The sequence below is a fragment of the Triturus cristatus genome, chromosome 5_1, assembly GCF_964204655.1.
Source record: "Triturus cristatus chromosome 5_1, aTriCri1.1, whole genome shotgun sequence".
Taxonomy (NCBI): Eukaryota; Metazoa; Chordata; class Amphibia; order Caudata; family Salamandridae; genus Triturus; species Triturus cristatus.
Genome location: NC_140587.1, coordinates 94,520,229 through 94,538,665, shown reverse-complemented (window position 1 = coordinate 94,538,665; position 18,437 = coordinate 94,520,229). Strand labels below are relative to the sequence as shown.

General features: G+C 49.4%; 1 protein-coding gene across 4 annotated transcripts in view; it reads right to left on the bottom strand.

Annotated features, from left to right (window-relative positions):
- Window positions 1-18,437, bottom strand: part of HSF1 (heat shock transcription factor 1) — a 490,333-nt gene that overhangs the window by 78,489 nt on the left and 393,407 nt on the right. For 2 of the 4 annotated variants that reach the window (XM_085604483.1, XM_085604485.1), the window contains one exon: window positions 13,149-13,214. The exons of the other annotated variants lie outside the window; for them this stretch is intronic. In XM_085604483.1, the coding sequence (XP_085460609.1) occupies window positions 13,149-13,214 (66 nt within the window). The remainder of the gene's footprint in view (window positions 1-13,148; window positions 13,215-18,437) is intronic. 4 annotated transcript variants of the gene reach the window in all.

Below are 18,437 nucleotides of genomic sequence, written 5' to 3'. Positions count from 1 at the left end.
TTTCTGCTCATTACCCTTCTGGTCTGCCTTTTTCTGATCACCGCCCTGGTTCTGGTTTTTCTGCTTAACTCTAGTCCTGACCCATCTATCTGCCTTCTTTCCCAATTCTTGGGGAGAAGTCAGATCAGAATCAATCAGGTGTTGATGCAATAGCTGGTTTTGACAGTTGTTAAGTATTTGTTCTCTCATGATCAAATTATACAATCCTGTATAGTCCTTAACCTTACTTCCCAATAGCCAGCCTTCCAGAGCCTTAGTGGCACAATCTACAAAGTCAGTCCAGTCCTGAGTCTGTGTCTTCTGGGTATCCCTGAACAACAACCTGTATTGTTCAGTGGTTAGGCCAAACCCATCAATCAGAGCACTCTTCAGGACAGTGTAATTATCTGCATCCTCATCACTAACTGTGAGGAGCTTGTCTCTTCCTTTCTCAGAGAAGGAGAGCCACAAGATAGCTGCCCACTGACTTTGGGGTACCTGCTGTACTTTGCAAGCTCTCTCCAAAGCAGTTATCCATTTGTGGATGTCATCCCCACACTTGTAGGGAGGGACAATCTTGCTCAGGTTTCTATTATCATAGTGCCTGTCTCTATCTCTAGGAATGTTGCTGCCACCAGTGGGTTCTAACCCACTTAACTTTTGTTCTCTAGCCAGAGCAAGCTTTTCTTTGGCAAGGGCAAGTTCTTCCCTCTGAATCCTCAGATTAGCCTCCCTCATTCTGGCTGCATGCTCCTTTCTCTCAGGTGAAGTCATTCCCCTGTGAGAGGAAGCATTAGAGATGTTAGAGACATGGGAGTGGATGGATTCCCTTGAAGGGGATCTGTCCCTCCTGTTTCTCTGTGAATGTCTACTTGTGGGTCTGTATGGGGGGACCCCATGCAAACTCCCATGCAAACTTAAGTTAGCCTGGCTAAGTCTCTTTACTTGGCTCTGGCTGTCTACCTCCCCATCTGAAGCCCCATCTGACTCCTCTGTGGTGGGTAGACCCTCCTCTGTGCCTAGGGCACCTCCCTGAGATGCCCTCTGAGCATCATACTCCTCTAGGAGTTGTCTTAACTGAAGGAGGGTAGGGTTTGCACCCTGTTTTATTCCTCTGGAGGTACACAAGTGTCTCATCTCCTGGAATGTTAAGGTATCATACCTAGAGGGGGTCTTCTGCAGACCTGCCCCTCCTGAGAGAGCATCTACTTGATCTCCTCCCAGAGGCATGATCTAGTGAGGGTGTGGTGTGTGCACCTACCTACACTAGTTGTATCTACTAAACCTTTCTAGTAGTTGTAGTCAGGGTGTGTTATTCCCTTCAACCTACAACTACAAAGTCCAGTAGGACTTAAGTATAATAATCTATGTTATATGTACCTAGACAATATCTGTGTGATCTTTCAATTTAGTATCTCAAGATTACAATGGTATTACAACAGCAAGCTCAGATCCCAACCGCTGCTCACCAATGTGAGAAGTTGGCCTGATGTATGATGTCACTAGTTATAGTGTACACCTTATATCAGTCCAAATACCCTTATGGTGATTGGTTGTAAAGTCAACCTTATAGACCAGCTATCCTAGTGGTAGCATGGACAAGAGCAGTCTTAGGCTAAACTCTGAATGGCATGTGAAGCCAGCTGTGATACCATATATAATCCCTTGAATACCAAATGAAAGGACACCACAACAGATATATATATATAAAATAAAGTGTATTTATTCTAAGCAAACCCTCAGCACTCTTTATGAGTTTAGAGGTAAGTACAACACAGTCTTATTAATGCATACAGTAAGTCACACAGGTAAGTAATACAGTTAGGCCCTAGGGGCCACGCAAACCATATACTAAGTAAGTGGTATAAGAACCACTGTCACGGAAATAGAATAGGCCTAGGCCTAGGGAATCGCTGGGGCTACACTACACTAGCGTTAGTTAGGAAGTGGGAGGCCCACGGGATTCGTGTGCAGAGTGGAAACACTCACGCGTAATGCGTAAAAGTCAATAGCAATGTTACAGTTTAGAAATAGATAGATTTAGGGCACTTCCGGAGTAGCTAGGAAGTTGAGACTTGAAAACTAGACACTAGGATAGTCACTATCCTGATGAGCACCGGAGTACCCAAGTTACCTAGCCCACAGGCTGCGGGTGCATAGGGGTGAAGATGCGTCGTTTTCGTCGTCGACTCCTATGGATGCCTGAAGAAAGATGCTGACAGGCAGTCAGGGGAGAGTGTCCGGTGGATCCCAAGGCTGGGATCAAGAAGAGAAGAAACCTGCAAGCAGAGGGGACAGAGTCAAGGTCACTAGCCAGTGACCCCGTGGAACCAGGAAAGAACCAGGCGATGTCGTGAAGAGTTGCAGGTGAAGGTGAAGCTTGTCGCTGCAGCCAGGAGGACCAGGAAGCGTCGAGGACGACCAGGACCAGGAGGCGAGCTGTCCCACGAAGGCTCTTGCTGTCGGCGGCGTCAAAGTTGGACTAGGACTCACCAAGCCTTGGCAAGCGGAACCCACGAAGAACAAGGGACTTGCTTCTGGTGCAGACCAGGAAGGTCTGGGGTGCTTCTTCTTTGCAGAGAAGCGGGAGCCAGTCTGGAGGAGCCAAACCAGCGCAGAAGATTTCAGGGAGCGTCGTCACAAAGGCCACTAGCCAGCGGGCAAGCAACCGGACAGACGCGGCAAGCAGGAAAATGCTGAAGGGCCCCACGCAGGACTCGTGGAGTGTGGGGGGCTGGTCTTCGGTGCAGATGGTGCTTGGGGTTGGGGCTTCTCAATCCCCGGTGCACAACTTCGAGGGTACCTCAGAAGCTGCGCTGTAAGTTACTAGCCACTTTTCCCAGGTAGCCGGTACTACGTCGCTCGTCGCCTCCACGGATCTCAGCTCTGCTGCAGATGTGGATGAGGGTCGGAGAAGTCTGGAAATCAAGGCTCTGCTCGGGCTCTGCAGTCGGTTCCTCGTCGAACGTTTCACAAAGCAAAGGGTAGTCACTTGATGGTGCCTGTTTGCACAGGGTAGCCACTCCTTGGCTACAAGGGAGATTCTTCAGTCTTCTTCTTTCGTCGAATGTCGAAGGTCCAGAGTTTCTGTTCAGTTTTGCAGGTTCAGGATAATCTAAAGTCTTGAGGCCCAACTCCCACTCTTATACTAATCTGGGGGGCTGGGATACCTGCTAGGTCACGCCTTATGGGTGGGACCTGGGAGGGGGTGGTTACACCCACTTCCCTTTGTCCAGTTTCGCGCCAGAGCTGGGGCTGGAGTGCCCCAGCGCCGGTTTGAACTGGACTATGCAAGGAACACCTTGTGTGCCCCAGGCATGTCTCATTCCTTTCAGCCCACCCTGCCCCAATACACTAAAGGCTGTCTGGGGAGGTGCTAGCACCTCCCCAAGCAGGAAACCTATTGTCCAGGCCTCCCTGGCTGGGATCACTCCCAGCTGCAGGAGGTCAGACTTGTGTCGTGGCAGCAGCATCCATTTTGTGATGCTGAGGCTTTGGTCAGAGGCTAACAGTTGAAGTATGATTTTAACATGTCTTTCCCTCTAGAAGGGGGGAATAATATTCTCATGTCCAGAAATGGCATGGGGGTATTATTCCCGAGTGTTAGACACCTTACACGACATGTTTTGATAAAGCCAAACCATAGTTACCATAACCGTCTAAGATTATAAGGTACTTTAAGAGTATATGGTAGGCTATATCATAGAACAGCTATAAGGACATGGTTCCGAAAGCTGCAGACAGGCTCAGCTCATGCTAGAGCACCATCTCACATGTTACCAAGCACTCTGCCTCCAGGATTGTCAAGGCCTGCCATAGGAGTGACTGATAGGTACACATGTGTCTATATGTAAGTTAGGTATAGGAATACTACACCTAAGCAAGGGGTGATTACACGACCTTGCCCCAGCTGAGTGATCAGCCAGTTGTGTCAAAATGGAAGGCCAGGCCAGGGGTGGCACAATACATGCTGCAGCCCCTGGTAGGCCTAGGGTACACCTATGCCCTGGGTACCTAGGGTACACTGTACAGGGGCCAATAAGGTGATCCTATCCAAATGGGTTATGCACCTAAAGTACATAGTATTAATTTAGAGAGAGACAGCAGGGCTGTGGGTCTGATTAGCAGGCCCACAGCCACATCTAAGTCGTAAACCAGTAAAGCAAAAGCAAAAAGTGGGGGTGAACATAGAAAGCAGACCCTACTCTCCTACAATGTCCCATGTTCGACTCCATCTTCCTTCCATCTGAGCCCAATGAAGCGAGCTGCTTGGCGTGACGTCACGTGCACCTCCTAACATTACATCTAACTTTAGTTTTATATGGTACTTTAAACTAGGCCTGGGCTAAATTTCCGTTCCGCTCGCGGAAATTGCGATAATTTTACATTTTCGCGTTCCACGGAGCGCGCGAAAATGTCAAAATTTCCACATTCCGCAGCTTCGCGATAATTTGGTTCTTGCTCGCGCTGTAAAATAATACATTCTCACGCGCGCAATCGCCTTACCTGAATCCCCGCGTTCGCCGACAAGTTTTCCCGATCCGGTCGCGTTCTCCACAAGATGTTGGATTGTTGGTAGCCATTTGCGCTGTCTCGCGACAGTTCGTGCCCGCAGTAATGTCATTGGTCGCGCGATCACATCTTTCTTCTCGCGATCATGCACCGCGAGAAGAGTGAAAACAAGATGGCCACGCCCGCAAGCAACCGCATGGGTACGTTGGCGAGCCGCTACCATGCAGAAAATACCGCGAACGGGCGGGAAAAAAACTTCAGCATCTTCGTGATATTTCCGCGTGTTTGCGGAGATTTGTAACATTTTCGCGTTAATTGGCGAAAGTCACTTTCGCAAATTGCGCCCACCCCTACTTTAAACCCCAAATTTGCCCTTTTTTTTGCGCTGTAACTGATGCTCCAGGGTTTACCGGGATTTGTTCCCTTTCTACGCACCTTCACTTCCAGCCGCTATAACCGAGGCACAGGCAGCTGTCCAGGATTGGGTACAATATACTAATCAAATCCAGTTCTCCTGTTCCCACAGGTGACAGCTGCACCACAAGACCCCGTATTCTCAGTACATGCCGCGCAGGTAAATGCACCCATTACTGAAGCGCCACGACGCGGTCAGTTTGTGAAACTGCGCATCATAAATTACCAATGTTACTTGGTAAGCAGAAGTCTATTACATCTTATAACCTGTTTTTTTAAATCCATGTTGTGCTTTTGGGGGCAGTGGTATTTCTGTGAGCGTGGTTTGCTGGAATGTATAATGTTTTGCGCGCTCCTTTGGCACACACCTGCAAACACCCTTCTGTGGTTAAAGCGATTAAACGCCAATTAATGCAACCACAGCGCTTCTGAAGGGTGGGGCTCTTCCAGAGTGCTCACAGTTCAATGCCCACGGTCGCACAATTAATCGAGTGAGGAAAGACGAGATTAAAACTCAAGTCTTCATTTTGAGCAGGCAAGAATTGTGGAGTCCAATCTCCAATCACAAAATTGATTTTATCATCTACGCAAAGGCAACAGAAGCGCACTGCAGCATTATACCTGCCCCAACCTCCATTGTTAACAAGCATTGGCATAGCCAATAGGTCTCGCCTTTGGGACCTTACAAGCATTTAGCCATGCAACAGTTGATGTTGTTGCACCAAGGATATTGTGCTGGATAACTAAACACTTATAAGGTACCAAAGGCGAGGCCAATTGGCTATGCCAATGCTTCTGGTATATGCTCCGGGGTCCCAGCACGTGGGCAGGACTATTCAGTGCTTTTTACTATTGATGAGTATCCCCTGGAAGAGAATATTGCTGCATATCATCACACATTCCCTCTCCAAGACAGATCAAAAACTAGCCATAATAACACTAGTAATTTCTCATAAAAAATATAAAAGTGCCCTACTAAATGGCCAGCCAACCTCAGTCTTGCACCCCTCATACCAATTTGTACACTCCATCAGCAGGGCATTCATCCCCAGCACCACTGGAGAAAAGACTAGGCTTCCAGTTTCGGAAGGAATATTCCTCTCTGTACACATGCAGACCCCTTGGTGCCCTGGTGATCCTCACTGTTCTAAATGATCTAAACTGGATGCTGAGCAGGCACACTGATAGGGGAAATCTGCCTCTGTCAGATGTCAGCAATTGCAAACCATGCCATTAAAGCTGCTCATCGACGCCACAGTTGTTGACAAACCCACTACAGACAAAGCTGCAGCCTTCATGACTGGTGGCCACCTTATGATGTGCTCGTTAGCCAGGTTCCATTGACTAGGTAGACAAGGAACATTTTCGGAGGTCATCAGCAAAGCAGCTCTCATCAATGGAAGGAGATGGTGGTGAAAGAGAACATTCTCAACTAGGGGACTTTAACAAGGATGCTTACAGTGTTCAGTAGCACAGTACATTTTTGGTCAATGAGGAGGGCTTGATAACTAGTGATTTACACCCAAATACATTTATGTTTACCTTTTCAATGGTTGACAAAATTAGGAGTTCAACACACAAGAAAGTAATTAATTCACTTCGGAGACCAGAATCAGTCGAGTGACATTCCCCGGCAAACACCACATACTGACATTTCTGGAGCATACCGCACTGGTTTCTGACCCGAATATGGCACATCCTTGAGGCCAAAAACTATCTTGAAATTGTTTTCCAATTTTGAAGTAATCGCCTCAAGCAGCAACTACTCTGCTCAGGGATTCTTCTCTCTCAATGCACAATAGATTTCCTGAGTGTAGTTGGGTCTGAGTGTCTGGAGTTCAGAAGCCATCCACCCTAATGAAATTTAGACTCCAATAGTGAGGAATTGGACTGTAGCATTTGTATAGCTCGTTCCTACCACTAACAAAGCCCTGAAGAACTTCCAGGGCACTCAAGTAAGTGGCTACTCAATTTGCTGTGCATGGTTCACAGAAAGGGCATCTCATAAAGCAGTCCAGGTGGCTACATGAGATTCAGGGGCTAGCTCGATTCAGGTCACAACAAGCAGTGCAGTGGGGCGTAAGCATGGGCTGACCCAGACTGATTTGCAAGGCCATCCGGCTTGCATATACTTACAATCAGAGGTGGCTGGCTTACTAACAATTTGGAACTACTATAGAAAGTGGCTCTGTATATACTGTTCCCAAATAGGTACAGTGTGCACAGAGTCCACAGTCCCCAGAGGTTTGGCAGAGGCTAAAGTTAGATATAACCTTACTCTCTAAAGTGGTAGCTTGGTCGAGCAGTAAGGCAGTATCAGAGGACAGTGTAAAGCATTTGTTGTACACACTCAGCCAGCAAATGGTCTCACACACTCAATAACTGAACTCTAGGCCAATGGTTTGTATACAAATATATGGTCGTTTTACTTTAGACCCAACAATAGGTATCAAAATATACTTTCTCAGAATGAGATGCTTTAGATAAATGCTTTCAATAGGTGTGAGAAAGTGCCATCTTTCTTGCATGGTATGCCCCCACTTTTTGAGGAATTGCTGAATGTACTTTGACTGAGTGTGCCCTGGACTCCTGCCAATCAGGTGCCCAGGGCCTATGTTCCTTCCCTAAAACACAAATTGGCAAACCCTGGCCACATGTCAGCCCCTGGTAAATGGTACTCTAGGTACCCAGGGCCTTGTGACCAGGGAAGGCCTCTAAGGGCTGCACCACTCATTGTGCCACCCAACGAGGCCCTACACACGCCCTACACACACACGCCCTACACACACACGCCCTACACACACACACACGCCCTACACACACACACACACACACCCTACACACACACACACGCCCTACACACACACACACACACACACACACACACACACGCCCTACACACACACACACGCCCTACACACACACACACACACACACACACACACACGCCCTACACACACACACACGCCCTACACACACACACACGCCCTACACACACACACGCGCCCTACACACACACACGCGCCCTACACACACGCCCTACACACGCCACACACACACACACACACACACGGAAAGGTCAGGGGATGTGCCAGACTGCCAACTCCACCTCTCAGGTGGGGGAGGCGAGGTGAAGCACATTTCCGGGCTCTCGCCATCTTGAAGATGGCAAGCCCTGCCCAATCAGGACTAGGCTACTGCCCCCCTCCCACAGTAGAGAGGCAGGATAGGGGGTGTACCCACACCAGGACGGGGACCCATTGGTCCCTGCCCTTCACCTACCTGTAACGCCCCTAAATCTAGTATTTAGGGGCAAGCTGAAACTTCCTTCCCCAGATTCCAGATTCCGAAATCCAAAGAAGAGCTAGAAGAAAGAAGACCTGCCCTGCAGATGCTAAGAAGAGGAAGACACCAACTGCTTTGGCCCCAGCCCTACCGGCCTGTCGACCCTCGAACCTGCTCCAACCCGGCATCTCTTGTGGCCAGCAACCTCACAAACCCCAGAGGACCTGGCTACTTTTTCACTCTAAAACCCTGGGACTCGCATGAGCAGAGGCTCTACTCAAAATCTACTTCTAATCCCTGGCAGCAGCCCGGAACCGCAAACCCTTCACACTCTGCACCCGCCAAGCGTTGCCTGTGCCGGAGTGAACAAAGACCACAAGGACAACCCCAAGGCCTGCAGGCTCAGAACCAGGTGCCCCCCCCCAACCGCGATCAACAGAGGGTACGATTTCCCGACACCAAAAGGCACCCCTGCACGCGGCGCCCCGCGGCCCCCTGTGCCCAATCTCGGGGTACCTACCTATCCTCCAACTACCCACCTTGCCTCTCGAAGTGGTGGTGGCACCTGAAGAATCTTCGTCCCCGAGCTTTCAGTCTTTTTCTAAACCAGAGCTTTCCCATTGAAACCAATTGAGCGCCTGAAGGCTCAAAAGCAACTTGTACCCAGCCGCCCGAGTGGCCCTGGCAGTGCAACCTCTACACCCATCTACTTCCCCACTTGCCCGGAGTAAGGTGACCAGGAGCCCAGCTCCCACAGCCGCGTGGCCTGCTAGTCAGCAGCCACCAACCAAGGCCCCCCCCTACCTCTCATAGGATAACATTGGGCCTAACTCTCTCTGCACCCGGCCGCCCTTGTGCCGCTGAGGGTGAACCAACTGTACCTACCTGACCCTGGGAGACCCCTGAGTCTATGCCCAGAACCTTAACTCTGCCAGTCGAGTACTTACCTTTAAACCGATAACTCAATTTTCTCCATAGGGTAACATTGACTGGTTTTTCCTGAAATTTCTTGTAAGTGTGGACTTTTCAAATCTTACAATATTCACCAAAAATCAGTCATGTAACGAAAACGAAAATACTCACCTGCTATTAGGTGAGCTCCCAGTTCTGGATCTTGGTGCCCAGCACCGACTCTGAAAAATACTTACAACTGTACTTACCAGTAACACAATTTTCTGCCATAGGGAATCATTGACTGTTTTCTATGAAATATTTTCTGTCACCTTTTAAAATAGCAAAATATTGTCTAAAAATCATCACAGTAATGAAGTTGACTTTTATCACTTGATCCCAAGTACTGACCCAGGACTGAATCTACGGTCCAGTCCTGGAAATCCAAAAGTAATCCTAAAAGTAATCTGTTGCAAATAACTTGAAACTTCCATTGAACTCAATGCATTATTGTGTTTAAAATTGTGTTGCCTATTGCAACCACTTGTAACTTTCTACAAAAGTCAATTGCATATTGCAAAAGTATTTATATAAAGCATCTCATTCTGAGAAAGTATATTTTAATCCCTATTGTTGGTTCTAAAATAAAACAAGCATATCTTTTTTATAAATAAACCATTGGCCTAGAGTTCAGTTATTGAGTGTGTGAGACCATTTGCTGACTGTGTGCAACAAATGCTTTACACTGTCCTCCGATACTGCCTTACTGCTCAACCAAGCTACCACTTTAGAGAGTAAGGTTATATCTAACTTTAGCCTCTGCCAAACCTCTGGGGACTGTGGGCTCTGTACACCCTGTACCTATTTGGGAACAGTATATACAGAGACACTTTCTCACAATAGGCAGTCGACTTTTGAATACAGTAGCTACAGTTGTTGCAATGGGCAACACAATTTCAAACAATTATACATTGAGCTCAATGGGAATTTCTAAGTAAATGCAATTAGTTACTTTTTGGATTAATTTTCTTACCACAGGACTGGATCCTAGATTCAGCCCTGGGACAGTTCCTGAAAATAGGTGAGTAAAAACGTTTTGGTTACAGGTATGATTTTTAAGGAATATTATTGTATTTTAAAAGTTGAAGTTAACACTTTTTCACATTGAATCACTAATGTTATCCTATGGGAGGAAATTCACTTAGCAGGTAAGTGGGGTTATCGTTACTTTTTCTTACTCCGTGTTGGATCCTGTATCCAGCACTGGTGCATCTCCTGTAACCAGTTGAAAGAATACGTTTTTGTTATACAGACGATTTTTAAGGAATATTTGCAAGTTTCAAAAATCGACACTTAGAAGAATTTCTGGTGAAAACCAGGCAATGTTATCCTATGGAGGAAAATAAAGTTAGCGGCAAGTACAGTTGTAATTACTTTTCAGGGTCAGTGCTGGGCACCAAGATCCAGCACTGGGATCTCTCCTGATAACAGGTGAGTAATTTTGTTTTCGTTATTCGGCTGATTTGGGTAAGTACTTGACTGGCAGAGTTAAGGTTCTGGGCATAGACTCAGGGGTCTCCCAGGGTCAGGTAGGTACAGTAGTTACACCGTCAGCGGCACAGGGGTAGCCGGGTGCAGAGAGACTTAGGCCCAATGTTATCCTATGGCGGGCAGGGGGCCTTTGGTTGGTAGCTGCTGGCAAGCAGGCCACGCAGCTGTGGGAGCTGGGCTCCTGGTCACTTGCTCAGGGAAAGTGGGGGAAGTAGATTAGGATAGAGATTGCACTCCCAGGGGCACTTGGGCGGTTGGGTGCAGGGTGCTTTTGAGCCGTCGGGCGCTCAATGGATTTCAATGGAGAAGCTCAGTGACTAACAAAGGCTGCAAGCTCGGGACGAAGATTCTTCAGGTGCGACCACCACTTCGAGAGGTAAGTTGGGAAGTTGGATGATAGGTAGGCACCCAGGAGTTGGGCACAGGGGGCCACAGGGGACTGCAGGGCGCCGGGTGCAGGGGTGCCTTTTGGCGTTGGGAAATCTAACCCTCGGATGGTCGCGGTTGTGGGGTCCCTGGTTCTGAGGCTGCAGGCGTCGTCAGGAGCGTCGAGGTGGGTCCTTGGGTGCTGTATTCTGGGTCTCAGTCACCAGGGGGACGTCCTTATGGTCTTTGTCCACTCAGGCACAGGCCAGGCTTGGCAGGTGCAGAGTGTGCCGGGTTCGCGGTTCCTGGCTGGTGCCAGGGGATGTGGCTTGTTGTTGAGCAGGACCACTGCTCGTGGGAGTCCTAGTTTTTGTAGAGTCACAAGGCAGTCAGGTCCTCTGGGGTTTTTGAGGTTGTTGACCACTGGAGATGCCGGGGTTTAGCAGGAGCAGGTTCGAGGGTCGATGGGCCTGTAGGGCTGGGGCCAAATCAGTTGGTGTCTTCCTCTTGTTAGCAGCTGCACGGCAGGTCTTCTTGTTTCTTGATCTTCTTGCTTGTTTCGGAATCGGGATCTGAGGAAGGAAGGTTCAGGGTGCCCCTAAATACTAAATTTAGGGGCATTACAGGTAGGTAAAGGGCAGGGACCAATGGGTCCCTTACCTGGGGTGGGTACACCCCCTATCCTGCCACTCTCCTTTGGGAGGGGGGCAGTAGTCTAATCCTGACTCGGTAAGGCTCCCCATCTTCAAGATGGCGAGAGCCCAGGGATGTGCTTCACCTCGTTTCCCCCACCCGTGGGGTGGGGTTGGCAGAGGCTGGCACACCCCCTTTCCTCCCGTGGGATTTCCCACCAGTCTTCCCGCCAGAGTGGGGGGTCAGAACCGGTGGGGGCCAGTTGCTGAGTACAGCAAGTGGCCTGGAGAAGCTCACAAAGGCGGCATGCCTTTGAAGCTTCCCCTGCCCATCCTGAGGGAGGAGACCTAGCACCTCGCCCAGGATGTGCATTTTTGCAGGCCCAGGAGAGCGGATGGCTCTCTACCCAGGGGTCCAGTAACATGTCTGCTGTGTGGCAGCCTAGGCAGACCCTCAGACAAGACTTGGATTGTAGGTTAGGTTCAGGGGGCAACTCTAAGTTGCCCTCTGTCGTGCATTGTACATTAAATCCCACACTGGCATCAGTGCGAGTTTAATGTGCTGAGAAGTTTGGTACCAAACTTCTCAGTCTTCAGTGTTGCCATCATGGTGCTGTGGAATTCGTGTTGACGACCTCCCAGCACCATATGCTCTTAATGGTAGCACTGCACTTACAGTGCCCAGGAATGGACCTGGGTACTGTAGGGGCACAGGGCTCATGCACCTGTACCCACACCACTGGCATAAGGCACCCAGCTAGAGGGGTGACTGAGGTATGCCAGGGCAGTGTGTGCTGTGGGCATGGCACACAGGGATGTGTGCCATGTCAACTCTGTTTTGTTCTGCACCAAGACACTCGGCCTGCAAAGGCAGTGTGTGTGTGTCGGGGTACAGGGCCTCTAAGGGTGGCACAATAAGTGCTGCAGCCCTTAGGGGCCATCTCTGGTCACAGTGCCCTGGGTACCTATGGTACCATTTACCAGGGGCTGACCTGTGGCCAGAGATGCCAATTGGGTTTAGGCTGTCATGCAGTTTTAGTGAAGGAACATTGGCCCTGGGTACCTGATTGGCAGAAGCCCGGGGCACACTCAAAGTACATCAGCAATTCAGCAAAAAGTGGGGTCATACCATGCAAGAAAGATGGCACTTTCTCACAACTACTACCTGTGTGCATCTCAACACTGCCATGATAAAATGTTACTAGGGGATTCCCTAGCCTAGCGTGGGGGAATGATGTAGGCTTACGACATTATTGGACATTATTTTCCGACAATAAGGAGCAAACTCGCCACACTCCTACAAAGTTTATAACAATCCAGTTAACATACCACCCCTAACCAAACATTTTCTTTTCTCTAAAGTCTTGTGGGCATGGGGTCAGCTAATTAAATAACACTTAATTCCAAAGCAGTGATAAAGTCAAAACCAATCAAAGCACATTGGAAATTAAGGGGATTCCATGTTAATAGCTCAGCTGCAGCAATCTGACCATTCTAATAAAAGAAGCGGGTACTCACCCCAGCAAGGCTGGAGTCCAGGTCAGGAAGGGTCATGTCAGACATGCTCATTGACGGGCTGAACATCTACAAAGAACAAGGTCACAAGTCACAAATGGGAAGACATACCATCTGGCCCAGTAGAATTTCTCTCACTCAATGTCAGGTTAATTAATAATGCACATTTAAGAATAGTAATACCGAGGCGTACCCCTTGAATGCAATCTTGGAAGCACGTTATAAATTATGGACTATAGAATGGGATGCAGGTTCTTGGTGAAGTCAGTGCCACCATCAATACAAGTGTGTATATGTCCCAGAAGCAGCAAGTGCATGTTCACAAGATGCAAGCAGTGCTAACAGATGTTGAGTCTTGTCAGTGCTGCGCAGTGTTTACAGACAGGAGGTGAGCCCTGTGTCAGTGTAGCTGCAGTGTAAAGAAGCCAGGAGATGAGCCTAGGATCAATGCTGGTGCAGGGTTTACACCAAGGAGGTGAGCCCAGTGCCAGCAGCAGTATTCACAGACCGCAGTTGAGCCTAATGCCAGTGCAGGCGGTGAGCACAGCGTCAGTGCAGTGTCAATGCTAGGTAGAAGGTGCGCTCAGTAAGTGCTGGTGCAGTGTTTACAGACAGGAGCTGAGCCAGTGTTAGATCAGTCTTTGCGGGCAGAATGTGAGCTCACTGTAAGTGTTAGTGCAGAGTTTACAGACAGGAGATGAGCCAGTGTGAGTGCAGTGTTTACAGGTAGAAGTTGAGACCAGTGAAAGTTCTGATGGCAGTGTTTACAGACAGGAGTTGAGCCAGTGTCCGTGCCGTACCAGTGCTAGTGTAGTGTTTACAGATAGGAGGTGAGCCCAGCGGTCTTGGCAGTGTTTACAGACAGCAAGTGAGCCTAATGTCAGTGCAGATGGTGAGCAAAGTGTCAGTGCAGTGTCAATGCTAGGCAGAAGATAAGACCAGTCTAAGTGCTGGTGGCAGTGTACAGTCAGGAGCCGAGCCAGTGTCAGTGCAGTACCAGTGCTAGGGCAGTGTTTACAGGTATGAGGTGAGCCCAGTGCCAGTGCTCTTGGCAGTGTTTACAGACAGCAAGTGACCCTACTGTCAGTGCAGGGGGTGAGCAACGCGTCAGTGCAGTGACAATGCAAGGTAGAATATGAGCCCAGTGTACGTGCTGGTGGCAGTGTTTACAGAAAGGTGTTGAGCCAGTATCAGCGGCAGTGCAGTGTTTACAGGTGGAAGGTGAGCCCAGTGCAAGTGCTGGTGTTTACAGACAACAGGTGACCCTAATGTCAGTGCAGGTGGTGAGCACAGTTTGTGCTGGTGGTGAGCACAGTTTGTGCTGGTAGTGGTGTTCTTAAAAGCAGGTGAGCCTAATATCAGTGCAGGTGGTGAGCACAGTTTGTGCTGGTCTTTACAGACAGCAGGTGAGCCTAATGTTAGTGCAGGGGGTGAGCACAGTTTGTGCGGATGGCGGTGTTTACAGACAGCAGGTGAGCCTAATGTCAGTGCAGGTGGTGAGCACAGTTTGTGCTGGTGTTTACAGACAGCAGGTGAGCCTAACGTCACTGGAGAGGGTGAGTATCGTTTGCGCTTGTAGTGGTGTTTACAGACATTAGGTGAGAATAATGTCAGCACAGGTGGCGAGCACAGTTTGTGCTGGTGTTTACAGACAACAGGTGAGCCAAATGTCAGTGCAGATGGTGAGCACAGTTTGTGCTGGTGGCGGTGTTTACAGACAGCAGGTGAGCCTAATGTCAGTGCAGGTGGTGAGCACAGTCTGTGCTGGTGGCGGTGTTTACAGACAGCAGGTGAGCCTAATGTCAGTGCAGGTGGTGAGCACAGTCTGTGCTGGTGTTTTTAAGAGCAGGTGAGCCCAATGTCAGTGCAGGTGGTGAGCACAGTTTGTGCTGGTGACGGTGTTTACAGACAGCAGGTGAGGCTAATGTCCGTGCAGGTGGTGAGCGCAGTTTGTGCTGGTGGTGGTGTTATTAAAAGCAGGTGAGCCTAATGTCAGTGCAGGTGGTGAGCGCAGTTTGTGCTGGTGTTATTAAAAGCAGGTGAGCCTAATGTCAGTGCAGGTGGTGAGCACAGTTTGTGCAGATGGCGGTGTTATTAAAAGCAGGTGAGCCTACTGTCAGTGCAGGCGGTGAGCGCAGTTTGTGCTGGTGTTTACAGACAGCAGGTGAGCCTAACGTCACTGCAGAGGGTGAGTATGGTTTGTGCTGGTAGTGGTGTTTACAGACAGCAGGTGAGACTAATGTCAGCGCAGGTGGTGAGCACAGTTTGTGCTAGTGTTTACAGACAGCCGGTGTAGGAGAGTAGGATCTGCACTTATGTTGCCCCCACTTTTTTTCTGATGTATACACTGGTGTCTGGCTGGGTCCCTGCTAATCAGGGCCCCAGTCTATCTGTTCTCTCTAAACGACTTGGTGTGCTTATTAGATGCACTAGTGATTGGATACTGTGGTACCTAGGGCATAGGCACTTCACAGGCCTACCAGGTGCTGCAGCATGTATTATGCCACCCCTGGGAAGCAGACTCAATCTGACACCACATGCCTGCTACTGCAGCCTGGGTGAGGTAGTGTTAGCACTCCTCACTGAGGTATAGGTTCCTATATCTCACCATACACACACACATATAAACCTATCAGCCACCCCTATGGCAGGCCCTATCAATCCTGAGGGCAGGGTGCTTGGTTTACAATGTGAGGGGGTGCCTCTGCATGAGCAGGACCCCTCTGCAGCTGGCAGAGTCTATTCTCTGTGGCTGTTTGTGGATGCGGTTAAACCGCATACTCTTAAGTGCATTATAACCTACCGGTAAATGCTAACTTTGGAATGACTGCATCAAAACATGTCGTGTTTGGTGTCAAACAACTTGGAATCATACCCCCACACCAGTAACTGGTGTGTGAGTAGGATCCCACCCTTCTAGAGGGGACGACATGTACCTACTGTGGTAACACGGTAGAAATCTGAAAGAGCCCTGGCATCACAAAATGGATGCCACCAGCACAGACACTGGGCTGCCCTCCTGCTGCTGACAAACTCACAGTGGAGGGGGCCCAACAATAGGCATACTGTCACAGGGAGGTGTCACTACCTTCCAGACAGGATTTAGTGTAGTGGGGCTGGGTGGGTGCACTTCTAGAGTGCTTTGAAGTCCTGCACTGGGGGAGCAGTAGGCTCCTCTGTGCATATGCCAGCTCAAACCAGTTCTGGGGCTACCTGTCCCTGCTCTGGCGCGAAACTGGACAAAGGGAAGTGGGTGTAACCACCCCCTACCCTGACCCTCCCAGAGGAGTGGTCAAAGCTAGTCCCTCCCCTACCTTCAGTACAAGATAGGGAAACCTTGCCACTGCAAGTTAGATAACCCTGGACGACGCTTTACAAGAAGAATCCTGGCCCTTCGACATTCCGCTACCTTTGGAAAACAGATGAATCTCTCTTGGAGTACAAGAGTGACTCCCCTGCTTGGCAGGCACCAAAAACTCCAATCAACGGTCGCAAACTTTCCTGCTCCCACCGGAGTCCGAAGTCCCTGCAGCCCCGGAAGTGGATTTCCTGACTTCGTGAAGTGAGTCCCCAGCAGAGCTGAGGCGAGTGGACCCCACGAGTGACGAGGAACAGCAATACCCGGGTACCGTGCACTATTTTTGAGTGCAACCCCTTCATGACGTTCTACAAACTTGTGCATTGGAGCATTTGTGGCCCAAGCCTCCAGCAGGTTTTGCAGTGAAAATCAGAGGCCTACCCCGTCCCGAGTGACCGTGGGCTCCTGTGAAGCATTTCCTCACGAGGCGTCTTCGCGATCCTTTGCCCGTTGGCTTGTGGGTCCCCCGAAGACTTTATCGAACCAAAGGGTTACCCTGGTTGCTCCAGGCCTGCCCTCACTCACCCTCGCTGGGTGAGTCCCTCAGACCTTGCTGGTCTGCACCGCTGACTTTATTCACTTTCCACGAGACTTGCTGTTGCCAAGGCTTGTTGGCTCCAATCCAGTTGCCGACACCTCAGTAAGCTGCAGACGTCGTGGGACACTCCGAATCCAGCTGCTGGTCATCGTCTATGCCTCCTGGCCCTCATGAGCGAAGAGTCAAAACACCCTTGATCACCTGAAATCACCCGACTTCCGTGGGCATCCATCTTCCTGGCCCCGGGTCACTGGCAAGTGACTGAACACTGTCCCTTCAATTTTCAGGTCCACCCTTGGATTCCACCGGCCACTTATTCAGTCTTCGCAAACAGCATATCTTCTTTGGTCTCCATAGAAAACCGAGACGTGACCCGACACCAAAAGACACCTATGCACCCGGCTTCCCTGTGTGAGGTAACTCGTGCACTCCGGTGCCCTAGTGTGTGTTGGCCCTCGAATTACTTACCTTGTAAGTGGCTTGCTTGTAGACTTCCTCGAAGTACCCTTAAACGTCAAAAATCAAACCTGCGACTTGCTCCATTGAAATCAATAGGGAACCCGCGGCTGTGTTCTCACACTGCACGCGTCTCCCGTGGATCTTTTACTTACCTGCTTTTGCTGCATTAGTGAAGCCCCAGCGGTTCTACAGGCCCTAGGCCTTGTCATTCTGCAAGTCGACTTTCCTAAACCTCTTTTTTAGTATATGGTCTGGTACGCCCCTAGGGCCCCAGCCATATTTGTGCTTAACTTATTGTGAAACGTTGATATTTGAATGTGTTCCTGGCTTCTAATCTCATAAAGAGATTAGTAGGGTGTGTCTAGAAATAAATACATATATATTTGATATATATACCTGTGTGGTGTCCTTTCATTTGGTAATTAAAGAGATTATAAGGTAAAACAAGCTGCTTTACATTCCTCAGAGACTTAGCCTGAAGGCTGCTCTCCACAGCTACCACTAGGATAGCTTTCTTGAAAAGGTTGCCTTAAACCTATCTACCATAAGAGTCGAATTGGACTGGTGCAAGGTGGCCACTATAACTAGTGACCAGCATATGCCAGGCCAACTTCTCACAGCCGGTGAGCCTAACGTCACTGCAGAGGGTAAGTATGGTTTGTGCTGGTAGTGGTGTTTACAGACAGCAGGTGAGACTAATGTCAGTGCAGGTGGTGAGCACAGTTTGTGCTGGTGTTTACAGGCAGCAGGTGAGCCTAACGTCACTGCAGAGGGCGAGTATGGTTTGTGCTGCTGGCGGTGTTTACAGACAGCAGGTGAGACTAATGTCAGTGCAGGTGGTGAGCACAGTTTGTGCTGGTGTTTACAGACAGCAGGTGAGCCTAACGTCACTGCAGAGGGTGAGTATGGTTTGTGCTGCTGGCGGTGTTTACAGACA